Source organism: Tympanuchus pallidicinctus, unplaced genomic scaffold (genome assembly GCF_026119805.1).
Source record: "Tympanuchus pallidicinctus isolate F22 unplaced genomic scaffold, pur_lepc_1.0 scaffold27, whole genome shotgun sequence".
Classification (NCBI taxonomy): Eukaryota; Metazoa; Chordata; class Aves; order Galliformes; family Phasianidae; genus Tympanuchus; species Tympanuchus pallidicinctus.
The window spans coordinates 361,302-383,410 of record NW_026294744.1 but is presented as its reverse complement, the minus strand read 5'-3'; the positions used below and the strand labels follow the sequence as shown (position 1 = coordinate 383,410).

Below are 22,109 nucleotides of genomic sequence, written 5' to 3'. Positions count from 1 at the left end.
GGTATCATCTGAACCAGAAATCCTATATCACCAGAAATCCTATGGCTATAGGTTCCATACACAAGATATTTTGAAAGTTACATGGTTTCATTAGTGTACTTTTGTGCCCATCTGAACAAGCAAAGACAAAACATTTCTTCTGCTCTGCACTTGACTTCAAGCAAATTGTTCTTATCCTACTATTTCTTGTACTCCTAATCAGACAATGAGTTGATCTTGTTCATTAAATCACGAAACCTGTTCCAAATCACTGTTTCAATGCTCCATCACACTTACCATACACAAGATCTTCCACATGTTAGTATGGGACTTTGTATGCTCAAGTTTTAGCCATTACTACTTGTCCTATTGCTACACACCACTAAGAAGATCTTGGCCTCATCCATCTGTCTCCCACCTGCTTTTTGGTGTTTATAAACATTTCTCACATCCCCTCTCAGTCTTTTTTTCCCAGGCTGAATAGACCCAGGTTACTCAGCCTTTCCTTGTAAGGGAGATGCTCAGGGCCTTAATCATCTTTTGGCCCTCCACTGGACTCCTTCTACGAGACCTCCGTATTTTTTGAAATGGGAAGTCCAGAATTGGACACAGTGGTCTGAGCATGTCCTCACCAGGAGAGAGTGGAGGGGTAGGATACCCTCCCTTGACCTGCTGGCCATGCTCTTTTTAATGCACCCCAGGATACAATTGGCCTGCTTGGCCAGAAAAACTCACTGTTAGCTCATGGCCAATCCACTGCCTACCAGGACCCCCCAGAACTTTCTCTGCAAAGCTCCTCTCCAGCAAGTCATCCACTAACCTATACTGATGGATGCGGTTATTCCTCACCAGGGGCAAGACTCTACACCTGCTCTTGTCAAACATCACTAGGTTCCTCTCTGCCCAAATCTCCAATCTATCCAGGTCTTGTTGAAAGGTAGCACAGCCATCAGGTGTGTTAGACAATCCTCCCATCTTTGTATCATCAGCTGCTGAGGGTAGACTCTACCCCTTCATCCAGATTGTTGATGAAGATGCTGAACAAAACTGGACCCAGAACTGACTCTTTGGGCAAGACCGTAATACCTAATACAGGCCAGCAACCATACTCTACACCATTGATGACAATCCTCCTAGCTCTGTTAGTCAGCTAGTTCTCAATCCAGCTCAGCAGTCACTCATTTATTCCACATTATCTAAGTTTGGTAACATGGATGTTGTGGCAGACATTGTCAAACACGTTCCTGAAGTCAAAGTACACAGCATCCATTATTCTCCTCTCATCTCTCAACTGATGATGACATCATAGAAGGCTACAGGATTGATCAAATATGATTTCCACTTGATGAATCCATGTTGGCTACTCCTGATTACCTTATTTAATTCCAATATCTTGGGGATAGCATCCAGAATAAGCTGTTTCATCACCATCTCTGGGACAGAGGCTGACTGGCCTGTAGTTTCTCAGCTCATCCTTCTTGCCCTTTTTGAAGGCTGGTGTGACGTTGGCTGTCCTTCATTCTTCAGGCACCTCTTCCGTTTTCCATGACCTTCCAAAGATGGTAGAGTATGGTTTGGCAATCACTTCTGCCAGCTCCCTCAGCACTCGTGGCTGCATCCTATATGGGCCCTTGGATCTTTGTGCCTTGAGTTTGCCTATAGATAATCTTTGTCCGGATCTTCCTTGATCAAGGGGAAGTCTTCCTTTCCCCAAATTTTCTCCCTTTACAGGGTTTGGAATTCCTGAGGGGCAGTCTTGTACAAAAGGCTGAAGCAAAGAAGGCATTCAGTGACTGCCTTCTAATTGTCTTCTCTTACCAGAGCAGCCAACTCATTCCGCAACTGGCCCACATTTTCCCTAGTTTTCCTTTTACTGTTGATATACTTACTTAAATAAACCTTTCTTGCTGATTTTGACCTGCCTCACCAGATTTAATTCGAAGTGGGCCTTGGCCTTCCTTGTGGTATGCCCCGACAAATTTCTTATGTTCCTCCCATGTGGCCAGACCCTTTTTCCACATTCCACTGGCTTTCTTCTTCTAATTGAGTTTTTCCGTTTGCTCTTTGCCTATCCACACGGGTCTCCTGACACCTTTGCTTCATTTCTTGCTCTTAGGTATGCATCTATCTTGAGTTTGGAAGAAGCGGTGCTTCAATGTCAACCAACTCTCTCGCACCCCTTTAGTATCTAGTGCTCTAAACCACAGCATACCTCCAAATATACAAGTTGAAAAGGTCAACATTTGTTCTCCTGAACTCTAGGGTTGTAATTGTACTTACTGCCTTGTTTCTTCCATGCAGGATCCTAAATTCCACTATCTCATGGTTGCTACATCCAAGGCTGTCCTCAACATTCACATCCCCAACTAATCTTTTCTTGTCAGCATTCCAGTCATGCATTTTAAAACTACTTATTAGTCTTTTCTGATACTTAGAATAATACAACAGTACCAAAATCAGATTTACATTATAGTCAAATCTTTTTATGAAACAATGGGAATGAAGAATTAATTACAAAGAGAATAATAAATTAGTATTAAATAGACACAGTATTAAAGAGAATTACTAATCAATTTAACATAAACTACAGCTAATTTGTAGTAGAATGAACAGCTGTCTTTCATAAAACCAGTCAGCAGGTCTTCATGATAACTTGTATCTGTCCTGCCAGGAAGTGAGTCTGGTGATTCTAATAGAGCATTATGAAGGAAGATGTGGAAATTATCAACAAATCACACTTGGACCATGGAACATCTTTTTCTGTGAAGAAGCTCACTATTTGATGACATTGCATGACACAACTCCTAAGCATAAGCACATATTTTCCATGAAACCACTTGTGATCTGTGGCTCACAGGTGGAAAATAAACTAGAGTCCTTTGTGGTGATAGCTGTGACCTACACTGTCACCATGGTGTTTTCAAATACCTAGTGCAACAGATCCATTTAAAATTAAGTCCAGTCCTCTAGCGAGCAAAATTAGCTAAGTGAAAACAAGCTTTGCCAAGTCTATGGCAAAGTTGAGCTGTTTCTTAAAGACAGCATTTTAAAATAAGAGGGTGCAAGAGAAGAACGAGCTCTGTACAGGAATCGATGAGAAATGAGCTGTTATAATGTACTAAGTTCTCATGTATGTGGATCAGCAGATGCCTTGGGCTTTTTGACTTTGCATAATCAACCTGTGGCTGATTATAACTGATAAACAAGAGAAAAGGATGATGGACTGACTTCACATAGATCAAAGAAAGATACACTGAGGAATGGCAGGATTGATACAGGTATTGGAGCTGGATGTGAAATCATAACCATTGCACTTCAGAAGTGTCAGATTGGAGTATATATATCATAAATACTGCTGTATATTAGATACTAAATATTTTATATATATTTTAATACACTACAATTTACAATTTACATTTTGTGTACTGTGATATGTGATATATTACAGAATGAAAAAAAATACAATCATATATAATTATATATACTATATACTATAATATTATGAACTGTGGTATATATGTTGTTCACTAGATAAGTTTATATTTATCTATATACATGTATTCTGTACATGTAGTATATGCACAGGCATATTGATTGAAATTTTTCTGTCTCACAGAAAAAATGATATTATTTCCTATTTTTCTCCACCAACATAAACAAAATAGGCTGTGGGCTGTGTCCTGTCAGAAGCGTGAAGGATAGAGCAGAGAGCACGGCTGGTGGCAGGAATGCACTTGGCACCGCCAGAGCAGACATGCTGTAGGGGAAGCAACATGGCCATCATCACAGAGCCCGCTGGCACTAACCCATCAGCCACCACTTCTTCGTGAGCCAGGGGCACTGGGGACCAGGCAGCCTCTATACCCACAACCCCTCCAAGGATTCCGCACAGGAAGAGAAATGCGTGCAGTAGCTCAGATGAAACAGAAAAGTCCGATTTGTCAGTACTGGGGCCCACCTTGTTTAACGTTTTTATTCATAGAATCATAGAATCACAGAATCGCAAGGTTGGAAATGACCTGCAAGATCATCTAGTCCAACCACCGTCCCATTCCCAGTACCACAAGCGAGATACAAATACGAGACACAAACCATGTCTCGTATCTCCTCATCCAGGCGTCTCTTGAACACTGACAGGGACGGTGACTCCACCACCTCCCTGGGCAGGCCATTCCAATGCCTGACCACTCTCTGAGAGAAAAACTTTCTCCTAATGTTCAACCTAAACCTCCTCTGGAACAACTTCTGGCCATTTCCTTGCGTCCTACTATTTGCCTGGGAGAAGAGGCCAGACCCTTTTTCATCACAACCTCCCTTCAGGAAGTTGTAGAGTGCAATGAGGTCTCCCCTGAGCCTCCTCTTCTCCAGACTAAACAATCCCAGCTCCCTCCGCTGCTCCTCATAAAGCTTGTGCTCCAAACCATTTTCATTACCCTTCTCTGGACACGCTACAGGGCCTCAATGTCTTTCTTGTAGTGAGAGGCCCAAAACTGAACACAGTAATCAAGGTGTGGCCTCACCAGTGCTGAGTGCAGGGGACTATTACCATCATGCTCCAGCTGGCCACACTATTTCTAATGCAGGCCAGGATGCTGTTGGCCCTCTTGGTCACATAGGCACACTGTCAGCGCGTGCTCAACCAACATGTTTAGCCGAGCATCAGCCAACACCCCCAGGTCCCTTTCCTCTTCGCAGTCATCCAACCACTCAGCCCCAAGCCTATAGCGCTGCATGGAGTTGTTGTGGCCAAAGTGCAGGACCCGACACTTGGCCTTGTTAAACCTCATCTCATTCACCTCGGCCCAGCGATCCAGCTTCTCTAGATCCCTCTGCAGGGCCTCCCTACCCTCAGGCAGATCGACACCACCTCTGAGCTTGATGTCATCTGCAAACTTACTCAGGGCACACTCAATCCCCTCATCTAAGTCATCAGTGAAGATATTAAACAGGATGGGCCCCAGTATCAACCCCTGGGGGACACCACTTGAAACAGGTCGCCAGCTAGACTTAACTCCATTGACCACCACCTGTTGAGTATGGCCCTCCAGCCAGTTCCTTATCCAACAGAGGGTAAAACTGTCCAAGCCACTGGCAGCCATTTTCCTCAAAAGGATAGTGAGAGAGACCATGTCAAAGGCTTTGCTGAAGTCTAGGTTGACTACATCAACAGCCTTTCCCTCATCTACCAGTCTGGTCACCCAGTCGTAAAAAGAGATGAGGTTGGTCAAACATGACCTGCCATGCTGGCTGGGCCTGACCCCGTGGACATCATGCACAAGCTGTGTGATCTCTCCCAGGAGGATTTGTTCCAAGACCTTCCCTGGCACTGATGTCAGGCTGACAGGCCTGTAGTTTCCTGGATCCTTCTTACGGCCCTTCTTGTAGATGGCAGTCACATCAGCAAGCCTCCAATCCTCTGGAACCTCTCTAGTCAACCAGGAGCACTGGTAGATAGCCAGAGCGGCTTAGCAATCACCCCCGCCAACTCCCTCAGCACCCTAGGATGAAGCCCATCCAGTCCCATAGACTTGTGACTGCCCAAATGGAGGAGGAGCTCCCTAATGGTCTCCGTCTCAATCTCCGGGGGGACATTCTGCGTATCAGCCCGGATATCCAGATCAGGGCACAAAGTGCCCTGAAAATAACTGGTCTGATTATTAAAAGCAGATGTAAAGAAGGCATTGAGGACCTCAGCCTTCTCCTTGTCATCCGTGGTCACATTCCCCTGCATCAATTTCACTGCATCAATTAAAAGATAGAGATTATCCTTGGTTCTTCTCTTGCCATTGATATATTTGTAAAAGGATTTCTTATTCTCCTTTACTGCAGTGGCCAATCTAAGCTCAAGATGGTCTTTCACCTTCCAGACTTCCTCCCTGCATACCTTAGCAACTTCCTTGTAATCTCCCCTAGTAGCCTGTCCCTTCTTCCAGAGGACATAGACTCTCTTTTTCTTCCTGAGTCTTGACAGTAATTTCCGGCTCATCCACACCGGTCTTCTCCCCCTATGGCTCGCCTTACGGTATTCATGGTCGCTTTGCCCTAGACAGTCTCCAACCTTCGCATCAGCTACCAGTCCTTCTCTGTTAGCAAAGAGCGGGTCAAGCAGGGCACCAGCCCTGGTAGACTCTCGTACCAGCTGTGTAAAGAAACTATCTTCCACACACTCTAGAAACCTCTTGGACTGCTTCCTTTGAGCCATATTATATTTCCAACATATATCAGGAAATATAATTATAATATATATTATATATATAATATAATAATATATAATATATAATTAATACATATATAATATAATATATATAATATAATTATAATTATAAATACAATAATATTGATGACCTAGATGTGGGAACTGAGTATACCCTCAGTAAGTTTGCAGGTGACACCAAGCTGGGAGGTAGTGTCAGTCTGCCTGAGGGTAGGGAGGGCCTTCAGAGGGATCTGGATAGGCTGGATCACTGGGCCGAAGTTAATGGGATGAGGTTCAATAAGGCCCAGTGCCTGGTCCTGAACTTTGGGCACAATAACCCTATGCAGCGATATAGGCCTGGGGCTGAGTGGGGATGGCTGCGAAGAGGAAAGGGACCTGGAGGTGTTGGTTGATGTTCGGCTAAACATGAGCCGACAGCGTGCTCAGGTGGCCAAGAGCCATGGTGGCCTGCATTAGAAATAGTGTAGCCAGCAGGAGCAGGGAAGTGATCATCCCCCTGTATTCAGCACTGGTGAGGCCACTCCTTGAGTACTGTGTTCAGTTTTGGGCCCCTCACTACAAGAAAGACATCAGGGCCCTGGAATGTGTCCAGAGGAGGGCAACAAATCTGGTGAGAGGTCTGGAACACAAGTCTTATGAGGAATGGCTAAGGGAGCTGGGATTACTCAGTCTGGAGAAGAGGAGGCTCAGGGGAGACCTCACTGCACTCTACAACTTCCTGAAGAAAGGCTGTGATGAGGAGAGGTTCAGCTTCTTCTCCCAGACAACAAATAGAACTTGAGGAAATGGCCACAAGTTGCACCAGGGGAGATTTAGATTAGACATAAGGAAAATCTTTTTCTCTCAGAGAGTGGTCGGGCACTGGAATGGCCTGCCCAGGGAGGTGGTGAAGTCACCATCCTTGGCAGTGTTCAAGAAGTGTCTAGAAGAGGAGCTACGAGATAAGGTTTAGTAGCTTGTGGGTAGTAATGGTGGTAGGAGGATGGTTGGACTAGATGATCTTGTAGGTTCTTTCCAACCTTGTGATTCCATATGAAAATAAATTTGTTCCTTCTTGCTGCCCTTCTAGCTGTTCCGGTCAATGAGACACAGAATTTTCAGACTTAGACTGCCTTTTAATTTGCTTTCATACAGAACAAAAACTCTGAATGAAGTACAGTCATCTTCTCATCTTTGTCTTGTATAGCAACAACATAAAATACACAATATTAATTTATATTAATGTATATATTTATAATAGCAACATATTAAAACCAGGGAACAGTTCCCTGCAGTGCTGTAGGGAAATTTGTGCCCACACAAATTTCCAATGTCTATTGGAAAGGAGTTGCATAAGATCTCTTTTGTTTCCTTCACATAAGGTATGAAAACAAGACTAAGAAGAATGTCTCCAATTAATAAGAGTTCAAATGATACATACTCAGTCAGCAAGCATACGGAAGGGATTGCTTATTTGGTAGCAGAAATTCTTATAGGGCTGCTTGTTAGTACAGACAAAAAAGGCAGTTGTCTGAGGATAGTGAAGTCCCATTCTCCCTACTACCAAATCTCCCAAACTGAGGATTTCTTTTTCTGCCTAAGAACAAGTTGAGACACACCAGGCAGCAGGAGGAGCCATTGGAGGAGTCTTCATCCAGAAACTGTAAGTTTCTTCCTCACCCCAATAAGCAGCAGTATGGTTTCCGTCCCTTAAAAGGTCAGAAAAGCAGCAAATCGTAGGACCCAAATCCCCAAACTATCTTATATTTAACTACATTACTTCTGTGAAACAGCTATTCAGTTTGCACTAGTCTAAACAGTTTGCAGAAATTATCACCATTTCAGCCTCTAGATTTCCTCCAGGGGCTCTTTGGTGACTGCAGTATAATTGGTGATGAGCTGCATCCCTCAGGGCTTCTGCATCGCTCTTCCAGTTGTCACAGAATCACAGAATCACAGAATTGTAGGGGTTGGAAGGGACCTCCAGAGATCATCGAGTCCAACCCCCCAAGTCTTCACAGATTTAATTTATTGATTAAAATTTCTGCTACAAACAAGACTACCAACAATTTAAAAATCTTTTCGTGGGTCAACCTGTGAACAAACCAAGCTGATTCTGTTAGTTTTCACACCTTTCCCCACAACTGTCACATTCTCCCCTGCTGTGTTCCAGTGAAGAAAAATGAACCATGTCTGCTGTCTTCTTATCTCTATAGTAGTTTGCAGAAAATAAAAATAGCTTCTCCAGCAGGTGGCAGAACTCAGCACAGTACACTTAGAAAAAAAGGGATCGTAAGCTTGGGAGACTATTGCCATTTTTACCAGGCAAGTCTATAATGGTAAATGTGGGTAAAATAGGGATGTTTCTTGCTCAACTTTCATTGTAAATATCACCAAATTGTACAGTTCAAATCTACTATCATCTGAAATTCTAGATTTTAATGCCTCTTTTTCTGAAACCATAGATAATTTGCAAGATTTGTTACTTCTGGCCCAAGAGCTCCAGAAACATAACTGATAGTGTATAAACTCACTTCAAAGTATCCCTTCGGTTTTATCTAAGACCTTTGGAAGCCATTTTGACTAAAGTAACTAGGAGCTCAGCATTAAGTGTCTGGATGTTAATTAAAATACATGGAGTAATTCTGTCTACCCAGTAATCTATTTAGGTGACGACACAATAATTAAAAAACAGGACTCATAATGCAAGCTTCTCAACTTTGACAAAACAGTCAACCTAGACAATTGTTACCATCAATCATTATTTTAACAGTATTTGAACCACATCCAACACCCATGAAGCTACTCCAAAATCCTCTCTAAAACTGAAATAAAATTTCTCCTTAAACAGATAATCATTTTGACACTATTTTCATCATGGAATTACATAATGATAGAATGGCCTGTGTTGAAAAGACCACAATGATTACCTAGTTTCAAGCTCCCTACTACATGCAGAATTGTCGACCACTAGACCAGGTTGCCCAGAGTCACATTCAACCCAGCCTTGAATGCCTCTGGGGGTAGAGCATTCACACCCTCTCTGGGCAACCTGTTTCAGTGCATCACCACCCTCTGAGTGAAAAGCATCCTCCTAATATCTAACCTAAATCTCTCCTGTCCCCCTTGTTCTATCCCCCTTGTTCTATCACTATCTACCCTTGTAAACAGCCATTCCCCCTCTTGTTTATATGCTCCCTTCATGTATTGTAAGGCCACGATCAGGTCTTCCTGGAGCCTTCTCTGTCCAAGCTAAACAAGCCCAGTTCCTTCAGCCTCTCCTCATCTCTATTTTACTATCGCTGCAGACCTTGCATCTGTTCAAAATCAATTCTATAATAGCTGTGTATTACATTTCAGCCCCATAGAAGAGCTAAACATGTTTTCTCTAATTAATGCTTAAGTAACAAGAGAAGTTGAAAAATACCCATCAAATATTTATGTAATGGGGATATGAAGTGTTCCACTAAGTATTGCCATTCTCTTGTTCGGAGTGAGAGAGATGAAGAGAGAGTGAACGAAACGTCCAAGTACTTAGGCCACAAAGGACTCCACTCTTCTTCCAATATTATACCACTCTGCATGTTACTTTCTTGGCTACATAAAGCATTCATTAATATGAAAAAACATCCTAGAGTCATCAACTTCTTCTACTTTCTTAAAATTAATGTATCTTATTGCTAAGCTTCCCTCTGCACTTCAGATGAAGGTATGTTCTGAAATAACTTGAATATTTGTATTAAGTGCCTGCAAGATTCTTCATAGATGCTAAGGGCTTTTCCTGGAATTACCTGTAAATCACATTGAAAAAATATGTAAAATGGTATCATTTTTCTAATTATAACCAAATTAAGAAATACCACTGTAATTAAAATCTGAAATGTTTTGTACTGAAAAATATTTTGTCAAGGAAAAAACGATCTATTGAAATAAAAGTATTGGACAGTTAAATTCCACTTTTCCCACTGAAAGACATTGACACTAAAATAAATTACATTATGACATAACTATGGTAATCAATAATGTAACAGACCCAAGAAAACAACTTGCAATGCAGAAACACAGGTGGGACTACTCAACAGAAGCATGCTCTACTTGGACTATAATTTACCATGATATGATTTTGGTTACTATTGTCTTCCACCACTGACAGGAGGCAAGAGATAAAAGCCTTGTGCCAGAGAGGGAGTATCTTAGTGGGACAAAACAACTGCAGCACTATAATTTTTATTTTAGCCCAGGTGGGGTTTTGGATTTTATGGTTAAATATTTTGAAGATTTTTTTTTTTTTTTCTTTTTAATGAAGCCTTAAAAACATGTGTTGGAATACTAAGTAGAAAAATCTAAACACCATCAGCACTACTCCAGTCAATAGTGCTACATAAGCTGATACATTGAGTACCTTCTCAAGGACTTCCTTGGCTTGAACTGTGATGTAGCCAGCATCATTTAATGAGATATTTTGAATATACTAGCTCAAAAATTCCAGTTAGATAAGCTTCTTGAAGGGTAATCTATACTTGATTTTAAAACTGTTGTCATGTTATTGTTAAAAGATGTTCTCATCTTTTAACAATAAAAGTAAAAGCCACTTAGAAAACTATGTTTCATTTCCCCTGTGCTTGAAAATGATGCACTTTGTCAGAATGCTGTTAGTGTTTTTTCGTTCTATTCATGCTATACTTTTGCAATGCCTAATACAGACTGAATAAAGCACATTTTACTTTGCCGTCATTAAGGGAGGGGAAGGGAAAAGAGAAGGGGAAGGGAAAAGGAAAATCAAACCTCAGAACTTCTTGCAGTGTCAATAGTATTTATTGTCACTCCTGAGAACTGAAGTGGAATATTCAAGGTGGCCTTGAGGTGGCCTTTAGGTGACCTTACCATTATACTATTTTTTACATATCTAATGCAGAGGTTGACCTGTGTCACTGCCTGTTAAATAGCGTTTATTTGGAGGTGATTCTCATATCTTTGGCAGCTAACTTGCAAGGATAAATGTTACCTGTTGACTTTTCCTCTTAAATTTATGTAGATGAACCAAAGAATTTGGATTCTGGCACAAGTATATTGGAAAAATATTTTTACTGTGATTTTAACTGTGCTTTACTTCTGAAGGAGAAGAAGAAAATCCTGCAAATGCTTAACACTGCAGATTAGCATTAAGTATTTGCAGGTGGAGTCACTAATACAGTACTGTAAGACAGAAGCTAGTAGATTCTGCAGACATACACAAGAGTCAACACAAGATTTCCTTTATCTTCCTTTACCTTCATAATACCAAATGGATCAGTCACATACAGAAATATTATTTTCACTCATACAAAGTATGCAAAACAGTAATTCCTTGCTGCTAACCTGCTGTCAGCTGATCTGAATAGGGAGCTTCCTCTTCTGTTCTACTCTTCTACCAAATGTCAATTCCACACAGCACTAAGTTATGGTAATTATACTGTTTTTCTGAGCACAGGCTAATACTGGACTTTGGATTGAAGAGACTAAAGAGCCAACTAAAGAGCTCCTTAAACTGGGTCTGTTAGTTGTGGACCCTTGTGGATCATTCTATGTACTCGGTGTTATGTTAGATGGGGAAAAATTTGGAACACACCTTCAGGTTCTTTGCCTTCATTATGCACTTTACTTGTACATGCAAAATAATAACTGAATTTAAAACAAAACAAAACAAACGAGAATGTTATATTACAAGGCAGAACAAAGTTTCTCTTTGGAGAGAACAACAGTAAAAAGTGGTAGAAAATTATAAGGAATTTGAAAACTAGACATATATTGCTTAATTGATTTAATAATTAGGTCCATGTTTCCCCCCACTCCATCAGTCATGAAATTGGGCTGAATCAGCCCATAAATCACTGACATGTGGGCACAGGCCACTTTTTGGCTTTTAGAACAAATCTTTCTCTGCTCTCAGAGAGCTTCATTAGAAAGCTTATCAGGACTGCAGGTAGCTGTACTGAAAACAAGGCCTTGAAGTCCAGGAAGACTGCCAATATTCTGGGATATTTGTAAACATTTTGGGTGCTGCTAGCTTGCTTCTTTGTTTAAAAAAAAAAAAAGAAGCTTTGTCTTGTAAAACTGTTCTTCAGTATAAGTATATAAGTATACAGAATCAATTGCCCAGGGAGGTCGTGGAGTCTCCTTCTCTGGAGATGTTCAAGACCTGCCTGGATGCCTACCTGTGCAACTTGGTGTAGGGAACCTGCTTTGGCAGGGGGGCTGGACTCGATAATCTCTGGAGGTCCCTTCCAACCCCTACAATTCTGTGATTCTGTGGTTCTGTGAAAACACTAATGGAAGTACCTACCTGGTATATGCATACAATGTGGCATACAACTCCAGAGGGAGTTGCTAATTCTACAGAACTTGTATTTTTTTAACAGTTTCCCAATCTCTCCTTTGAATCCTTTATGCATTTTTTGAATGCTCATCATTAATCTCCCTGAATGTACGCTTCATCATTTCACTCAGTGTCTATACTTACCATATTTTGAGGAAGCCTTCCCCAAAGCTAGAGAATACTTAATGGCAGTGAGTGTGGAGGGACTTGGGAGAGACTTTAGAGAGATGGACATCCCACTATCATGGAACTTTGCTCCTGAACACCTGCAAGATCCTAAGAGCCTAAGCAGATATTTGAGACAGGAATATTACAGCTCAGGAAGATCTGAGGAGGCACAAAGTATTTGGGGCCTGGCTTATGCTTATCGGGCCTTATTCAATACTATCCCAGAGAGGGAGAGAGTTTCCGAAATAGAGCAAGAGGATCTCCAAACTGAAAGGGAGAGTCTCTGAGCCCAAAGAAAGAGTCTCTGAACAGAAAGGGAGAGTCTCCAGGAGAGAGTCCAAACCAAGAGAGAAAATCTTCATGACTAGAAAGAGAGTCTTCTAGTTGAGAAAAAGTCTCCAAACCGAAAGAGATCGTCTCCGAGCCGAGAGAGAGGATCTCCACGTTCAGAAAGAGAGTATTCTGGACAAGAAACAGAATCTCTAGACTGAGCAAGAGAGTCTCCACACTGAGAAGAAAATTCTCCAATCTGAGAGAATCTCCAGTCCAAGATAGAGAATCTCCAACCTGAGAGATCTCCAACCTGAATGAGACACCCATCAAAATGAACAAGACAGCTTCCAATCCAAATGAGACACCCTCCAAACCAAGTGAGACTCCCTTCAATACAAACTCAACTGTCTCCATTTCGAATGAGATACCCTCCAATCTCATCTCATCTCAAACAAGATGCCCTCCAAACCAAGCAAGACACCTTCCAATCCAAGCTTGACAGTCTTCAAGCCAAACAAGACATCCTCCAATCCAAATTAAACAGTCTCCAAACTGAACAAATAGAACTTCAATCTCAATGAGACACCCTTCTAGCTGAACAAGACAGACTCTAAGCTGAGCTGGAGAGAAAGAGCACTGAAAATGATCAACTTGATCAATCACAGGAGGCACCAGAATTGATGTCAGTTGCCCCTGTAACAGGATAGAAAATGATCATCTTATCACCTTATTTAGAATGGAAGAAAGAGGAAGAGGAGAAAGTATAAGACACTGTAAGAGAAGAGGAGGAAAGAAGACAAGAGGAGTGGCTTGGAGATCTAAGAGATCCAGAGAGAGGAACCCCCAATAGGACCATGGTCACCAATGCCCAGGAGGGCAAGAGCAAGTCCTGAAAGAGTGGGAGGTGAGGAAGACATCATCACCATTACTACTCTACCTCTGAAAAAGACAGAAATTCAAGGTTTGAGAAAAGACTCTTCACGCCACCCATATGAACCCATTGTCACCTGGTTACTTCTATGGCAGAGGGAAAGAATACCCCTTATTTTTTAAACGAACTGATTAATAGACTTCATGACTCTGAGTTACATTTAACCCCTATATGAGCTTGCATTTCAACCATTTCAAAAGTAACTGAAAGACTGGACAGAGTAGAGAATAATCAAAAAGGTATGATGGACTATCTACTGTGCTTTAATATGATGGAACTGATGAAACCTGATGGTGGCATCAGAGACACCTGATAGGGATCAAGATTATCAAAACATCCTACTGGAGGGGCTGATCAAAATAGTTTCCTTCCAACATGTGTCATACAACATCTCACCTATTAAAAGGTGCTTCCTCCTGCTTGAGGAAGTGACAACAGTAAGACTGTGTCATATATTGTCTTGTAGTGTTACCTACATGACCATGGAAAAGATATGAAGAAGTGACTCTAAAAACCCACTCCTGCACTTCAAGCTCAGGAAAAAGAATCACAAGACAGATGAACGCCCAGATGAACTCCTCCGAAAAGGTGATTGTTCCAGTTGCTGTGGGACATGGCAAAATGCCATGAGGACTCTGATTCATGGCTCACAGGAGAATGATACAGTTCTTCTCACAAGAAAAACGATAGAGGTAACAAATACAGGAGTTCTGCCCCTAGCCAGATGGGAAAGGACAGCAGAGTGTATTGGACTGTGTGGATTCAATGGCCTAGAACATCAAAACCACAGAAATATAAGGCACTGGCAGACACTGGTGCACAGTGCACTCTAATGCCATCAAGTCATGAAGAGACAAAATCAATTTATATTTCTGGGGTGACAGGGGATTCCCAAGAGTTGATTTTGTTGGAGGTGGAAATAAGCCTTACTGGTGAAGATCAGCAACAGCATCCTATTATGACTGGCCCAGGAGCTCCCTGTATACTTGGTATTGATTACTACAGAAGGGAACATTTTAAGGATCACAAGGGGTATCCGTGGGTGCTTTGGAATAGCTCCTGTAGATACAGACAGTGTTAATCAGCTGTCTGTTTTACCTGGCCAATCAGAAGATCTGTCAAGTTGCTATGAGTGAAAGAGCAACAGGTACCAATTGCTATAAAAATGGTACACAAATGGCAGTACCACACTAATTCCTTGCTCCCCATCCATAAGTTGATTTGTCAGCTAGAGAGTCAGGCAGTGATAAGCAAAACTCACTCATCTTCTAACAGCCCCATATGGTCATTGTGTAAAGCCAGTACGGAATGGAGACTGACAGTAGACTACTGTGACCTGAATCAAGTCACACCACCACTGAGTGCTGCTGTACTAGATGTACTAGAACTCCAGTATGAATTGGAGTCAAAAGCCACCAAGTGGTATGCCACCACTGACATCGCTAATGCCTTTTTCTCCATTCCTTCAGCCACAGAATGTAGGCCACAATTGGCTTTTACCTGGAGGGGCATTCAATATACCTGGAACTGTTTGCGTCAGGGGTGGAAATATAGTCCAACCATTTGCCATGGGTTGATTAGTGATGTGGAAGAAATATAATTTTATGTGGGGTCCTGAGCAGCAGCAGGCTTTTGACCAAATTAAACAAGAGATAGCCTAAGCCATGGCCATGGGGCCACTACAGAAGGGACAGGATGTAAAGAACATCCTCTACACTACTGCTGGAGAGAAAGGTCCCACTTGGAATCTCAGGAAAGACCCGGGGCCCACCCCTTGGATTCTGGATTCGAGCGTACAGGAGGTCTGAAAAGTGCTATGCTCCAACTGAAAAGGTTAGCCACATATGATGGGGTTTAAGCTGCTTCTGAACTAATCAGTAATGAAACGCATCTCCTTCTAGCACCTCAACTGCATGTGCTAAACTGCATGTTTAAAGGACTGTTCCCTCCACCCACAATGCTACTGATGCCATTTGAAGTAAATGGATTGCACTGATTATGAGATGAGCTCAAATTGGGAACCTCAGTCATTCAGGAATCCTAGAGGTGATCACTGACTGGCCTAAGGGTAAAAAGTTTGAAACATCACCAGCAGAAGTACTGTGTGCTAAAGAGGCCCCACCATACAATGAACTACCAGAGAATGAAAAGAAATATGCCCCGTTTACAGATGGATCATGTCTATTGTGGGGAAGCATCACAGATGGAAAGCTGCTGTTTAGAGCCCTACACAACAAGTTGCAGAGGCCATTGAAGGAAAAGGAGAATCAAGACAATTTGCAGAGGTAAAGGCTGTGCAACTGGCCTTAGATGTTGCTGGACAGGAGAGGTGACCAATGCTTTATCTTTACACTGACTCATGGATGGTAGCAAATGCTGTATGTGGGTGGTTACAGCAGTACGAACAAAACAACTGTCAATGAAGTGGTAGATGTATTTGGGCTGCTGAACTGTGGAAAGACATTTCTACCTAAATAAAGAGTATGGGCACCAAGGAAGAGATACAACATATTAGTGGGCTAGAGATCAAGAGGTGGACTTAACAGAGTTATTTATAATTTCACAGATTATTAATGACTGTGAAACACATGTGGCAATTAAACAAGCCAAGAGGATGAAACTTTTCTAGGGGGATGGGCCATGGCAAAAGTATAAATATGGGGAGCCATGACAGGCTGATTGTATCACCTTGCCACAAACCTGAGATGGTAAATGTTATGTGCTTACCATGGTGAAGGCAACCACTGGGTAGCTTGAAGCATGCACTATCCCACGTTATCGCCCAAAACACCATACTCACTCTCTAGAAACAAGTTCTGAGGCGACATGGCGCTTCAGAAAGAATTGAGTCAGACAATGGGACTCATTACAAAAATTCTCTTGTAAATACTTGGGCCAAAGAGCATGGCATTGAGTGGATTTATCATATCCCCTATCATTCACCAGCTTCTGGTAAAATCAAGTGATGCAATGGATTGTTAAAAACTATGTTAAAAGCAATGGGTGGTGGAATATTTAAGCAGAGGGAGAAGCCACCTGGTTGGTCAACACTCAAGGATCTATCAATTGTGATGGCCCTGCCTAATCCAGCTCCCTGCATACTGTAAAGGGAGATAAGTCCCTGTAGTACATGTAAAAAGCATGTTGGAGAAAGCAGTTTGGGTCTCTCAAGCTTCTGTTTACTCAGGGACCTGGGTCTACTTGGTGGGTGATGCAGAAAAATGGGAACTTTCAATGTATACCACAAGGGAATTTGATGTTGGGTGCATACAATCTGCAATTCCATGTAAATATATGTATATATATGAGTGTGTACATGTGTTTATTGTTTGTTACTTACATAATATTTGTTTGTTTGTACATATTAAGCATGATGTAGTGATGTGGAATAAGGAGTGGAATGCCATGGTTTTGTGGCTTTTGTTATCGGTATTCTACATCATAACATCATGTAGTGCATTGGGAATTAAAGAGTTAATGTTCCAGTTCCATGAATCATGGATAGTTCTGGGTACCTCATTTTCAGAAGAGAAGACCTACACACTACATACTCCAGAGGACTTTGTGTTGTTCTGTTTCCATTTTCCATCCAGAAGGAGAGATAAAATTGTTCACGTATCATGAAACACCCTCTCTTTTCTCTTCTGCTTGGCCCGACTAGGTGTCTCGCCTCAGCATTAGAGTAAGAGCCTCAGTTTTTCGGACATTCTCATTTTATTTGATTTAGAAACTTCAATTGTATTATATTGCATTATGGTGTGTTATCTTGCATTCTGATATCTTATTTAGTGAATTAGGTTTTTTTCTCCTCAGATTGCTGCTGCTGTTATGTTTTTAGGCCCATCTCTCTACCCTTTTTCCCCCTTTTCCCTTTCCTGGGGCATGGGTCCCCCCACCCCACTAGTCACGGAACTGGGCCAAAGCAGCCTGTAAAACATTGACAGGCATGTATAAAATAGTTCATGTAATTTATTTCTGATGATTCCTAATTTGGGGTTACAGCAACAGCTTTAAATTCTAGGATGTTCAGCAGTGATCAGCAGTGACAAGGTTTATGATTAGCTTCTTAAATGACTATGAGATACCTCAGGAACAGTACATGTAATACATGATTCTCCTATTGGTTATCATTAAACCAGAGAAGGTATAGAGATAGGCTTGGCTCTGATGCAGGGTCACAGCCAGGCTTTTGCTTGCCATTGTTTATGCTTCCTGCATGTCCATCTTACGCAACATGATGGCCATTACCCGTCGTGCACCCAGTACCATTCAGGATACACAATTTTCTCCCTCTTACCTCAATGTCCTTCTCAATCTCCAGTCCAGCTGCCACGAGATTGCATTCATACTCTTCCCTCTGCAGTCGTTTTTCCTCCTCCAGGGTGTCCAGTGGGTCCAGCTCAATCACTTGAGCCTCCTGAGGGGTATGCTGGCCATTGTCTTGCTGCAGATTGAGGCCGCCCTTCTTGGTCTCTCCATTTGAAACAATGGCCATGGAGGCTGCCCTGTGTATTGGTCCTGGTGATCCAGCCCCAGGACTGTGCTGGGTGAGGCGTTTCCGGTAGTGGTAGACTAAAACATAATCAACCTTTCTGTTGCTATCACTGAAGTGCATGCCACTCATGGAGTCCATGGCCTCTCTTTGGGTCCCGTCCAGGTAATTGTTTATAATCTGGGATGGAAATACATGGATGGAAAACCAAAAAGTCCAAGGAGACGCCGGACCTTGGGTCTGAATTTACACAGGCAATTAAAAGTACTAGTTGAGCAGAGTAAAAATTGGAGATTGAGAATACAAATGAGCTATAAACTTGTTACCCTATTGTTCAGATTAGGTCATGTTGACATCCTCTGACTGCAAACATATAGGAGTGCCTAAATATAGCAGCTTTATCTTGCTCCTTGAAATGTACAAGATAGCTACCCCTCTGATGTGCTGGTATGGTCAGGTATGTCTGCACTGTCTCTTTGGCCTCTGTATAAACAGGACATAGGAGACTACATTAGCATTTTAAAATGGGATTGAAGTTTGAGAAAAAAGAATCACATTACAGTTCATGACATAGAAAAGGATGAACTGGGGAAGAAAGTTGGACAGGGAAAAGAATCAGACAAATTTGTGCAAGAAGGAAAAGAAAAAACTGATTCAAGGCAGAACATGAAAATGTTCCTCCAAGTAGTGCAAGGGCAAGAAGGGCAGAGCTGGATGCAGATTATTTGGCAAATACCAGAGATTAGAGAGAAAATACAGTTGATGTGTATTTTAATAAGAGAAGAGTATGTGATTGAACAGCAGCACTGCAAAAGAAAATCAACGACTAAATCAATGACATTAAGATCACTTACATTCTACTCAACTGTGGACTGCCTCTGCCATCTTCTCCCCTCTGTACAAATCCTGGCATGGAACTACTTCTGTTCTAACCCCACCCCCTGCAGAGACAGCAAATCTGATGTACATTTGTTGAACACTGAAATTAGATTTTAGGCATTAACTTCCAATTCTTTCACTAAGGTAGCTTGTATACCTTTCAAATTTTTAACAACCACCACATCCTGCTCAATGCTGTATCTTAAAACCCTTCACCTAACTCTCTACAGTGCCATTCATTACCATAACAACAGCTCTCCTGGGACTGGGGAACTACATAAAAGCAAATAAATAGAGTCATACTAATTCAGATCAATCAACCCATAAATCCAGCTTTTTATGGCTCCCACAGGTTTCTATACAAGTAAAATACTGACAAGTACTGTTAAAAATTCCTTTCTCTTCCCCACCTCCCCTTCTATTACATGTAGTGGTAGCACTTCAAAGTTAACCAAACTTACTTTTTGCAGTCATTTGTTAACACAACACGAATACTTCAAGACATTATATAAATGCACATGTTGCTAATATCGCCCAAAAACCTGATTTCCATTGTTTCCCTTCACATCTCAGTTTCCCACAAAGCAGCTTTCAATCACCATATCTCTTTTTTTTTTTTTTTTTAATGTGCACACTCCATCCTTTCTTTCCTGAAATTATCACCAGATAATCTGTTGCACACATTACACTTATCTCAAACTTATGTGTACTGCATTAAGACAGTCCCTCTAGGCACATATAAATTTACACTCAGCAATGCATTCTGACAGAATATAAATCTGCTTGGGAGATAGCATTTTATTGCAATTCCCCGTGTCCTTGTTCGATTCATTTTCATAAAGTACTCACAGGCAGTCCACGCAAAACTTCTGCATCCATCTCTGCCACAATGAAGAAAAATATGTTCCCTTCCAGTTTCACACAGTACAACACAGAAGTGATGATGTCACCACCTCCTGCTTACTGGCACAATGCAATGTTTAGCTGTATCTAGAGAAAATGAACTCTAAACACTGGCTCCTCCCTTATGGGCAAGTGCAAGCAGAAATGAGATTCACCAAAAAAAAAAAAAACACAGGAGAAGGAACAAAGAAGTTAAAGAACATGGAAAGTCGCTAGCAGATTTTCTTGTTTATTACCTGTGTGCAGTCAGCTGCCACATCCCAGACACGTGACAGATCACCATAGCAACATTAAGTGTTGCTGGAGTTACACAAAATAAAAGGATGAGGAGATACCATTGTGCCCTTCTCCTCCTCTCCCTCTCCTGTTGACTCTTGATGCTTCCTCACTACAGACTTTTGGCAGCAAAATGCCATCCCAATTACTGCAGGTTTCTATTGCTAAGAGAACAGGACAAAATTCCCATAAATTTTTCTCAAATACTTTTTTTTGCTCTGAATTCACACCACTTCACGTATTTGGCACAGGAAGACCTTATTAGAAAGAAAAACTTATCAAGTAAGTTGCAATCTGCAAAATTTCTGGAAGAGCCATCAAGATCTTTCTCATAGCCGTTCTAGAAGTTAAGAGTGTTCTAAATTACTATTTTCAGTCCCAGATTTATTGCTTCATAATATTTCCAAGATAAGTAATTAGCACACCAAGCAAAAAGAATATGGGATGGTAGGATCAACATTTAATGAGTTCTAATCCTCTAATAGAAAATGTTATCACTACATACATACCCCAGGAGATCTCTCTTCTTACACTGGCTTTGATAGGAAGGCTGTAGCCACCCCAGTTCCAATCTTGTTCACATTAACACCTGGGTATGTGCTGACCCACACTTTGAAGAGGGATAGCCGATTCTGTCATCAACCTGCAAATCTATTCCTTCACCAAGGTAATAGCAACCTCTCTATTCTTTTTCAAAAAATTCTGACTCTGGTAAATACTCAATAGAATCTTGGTGATACCACTGGAACACCCATTATTAAGACACAAATTACAATACAAGAACCTAGTGAACTATCTAAAGTTGTAGGATATGTCTACTAGCAGTCACTTTTCTCAGCTTGGTTTTGCCTAACAGAGAAGGAATGCATCATACTCTGCTCATCCTACTCCAAACATTTTCTTCTTCCCAAAGTTATTAGAGTTATGTCAATGAACATAAAATCCTACTTACAGAACTGCAGTCAGTATCCACACAGCTAGGTGCTTCTAAAGATCCACCGATCCCGCTGCTGTGCAAGGAAGGCCTGTTTTGAGGAACTGTTAGGTATTTGCTGTTGTATCCCAAGAAATAACCTCTTGATGACGTTGCTGCCTTCTGCCTGTTCAGACTTGAGGAATGAGAATTGATTAGTGTTATATAACTAGGGCCTTTGTGCAGGTGGTTTCCTAAAGGAATAGGAAGTAGGATAATTAATGAACACTATTAGACTTCAGATACTGAACTAGATGGTTTAGAGAAGAATACCTACAACTGCAGAGGAATAGCAGGTACTGCATTTAGTTCAGTACTATCCTGATTGTTCATTATCATTGTACTCCTTCTTTAATCACAAAATTAGATCCTGGAAATTAAGTGTACTGCAACTAGCCACAGACCTCCCTCCTAAACATGAGGAAGCTGTATGTTGTGTGTTGTGATTGCATCAGGGCTCTCTGGATGAACCATTCATGCTGCATGGAAACTAAATCACTAGAACTGAAGCGAGTCACATTTGCTTATGACTTACAGCTAGTCTTGAAGGCGGCATGTTTCAGTTATAGTATAACATGATCAAAATCTAGTTCATTCAGATAGAAGATTCTGGCTAATAGTCATTCTCTACTAAGAACTCAACTTCTGGAGTTATTCTGAGGGACTAATGTCATGAGAATTTTG

At 41.5% G+C, this 22,109-nt stretch overlaps 1 protein-coding gene across 2 annotated transcripts in view; it reads right to left on the bottom strand.

The window, feature by feature from the left end:
• ANO2 (anoctamin 2) overlaps positions 1-22,109 on the bottom strand; it is a 175,356-nt gene that overhangs the window by 145,466 nt on the left and 7,781 nt on the right. Inside the window, exons 2-3 of one of the 2 annotated variants that reach the window (XM_052690528.1) lie at positions 21,405-21,561; positions 18,200-18,574 (exon numbers count right to left, since the gene is read on the bottom strand). In XM_052690528.1, the coding sequence (XP_052546488.1) occupies positions 18,200-18,535 (336 nt within the window). In that variant the 5' untranslated portion in view covers positions 18,536-18,574; positions 21,405-21,561. Of the gene's footprint in view, positions 1-18,199; positions 18,575-20,122; positions 21,369-21,404; positions 21,562-22,109 lie in introns of those variants that run through there. The other variant, XM_052690529.1, reaches the window with a different exon arrangement.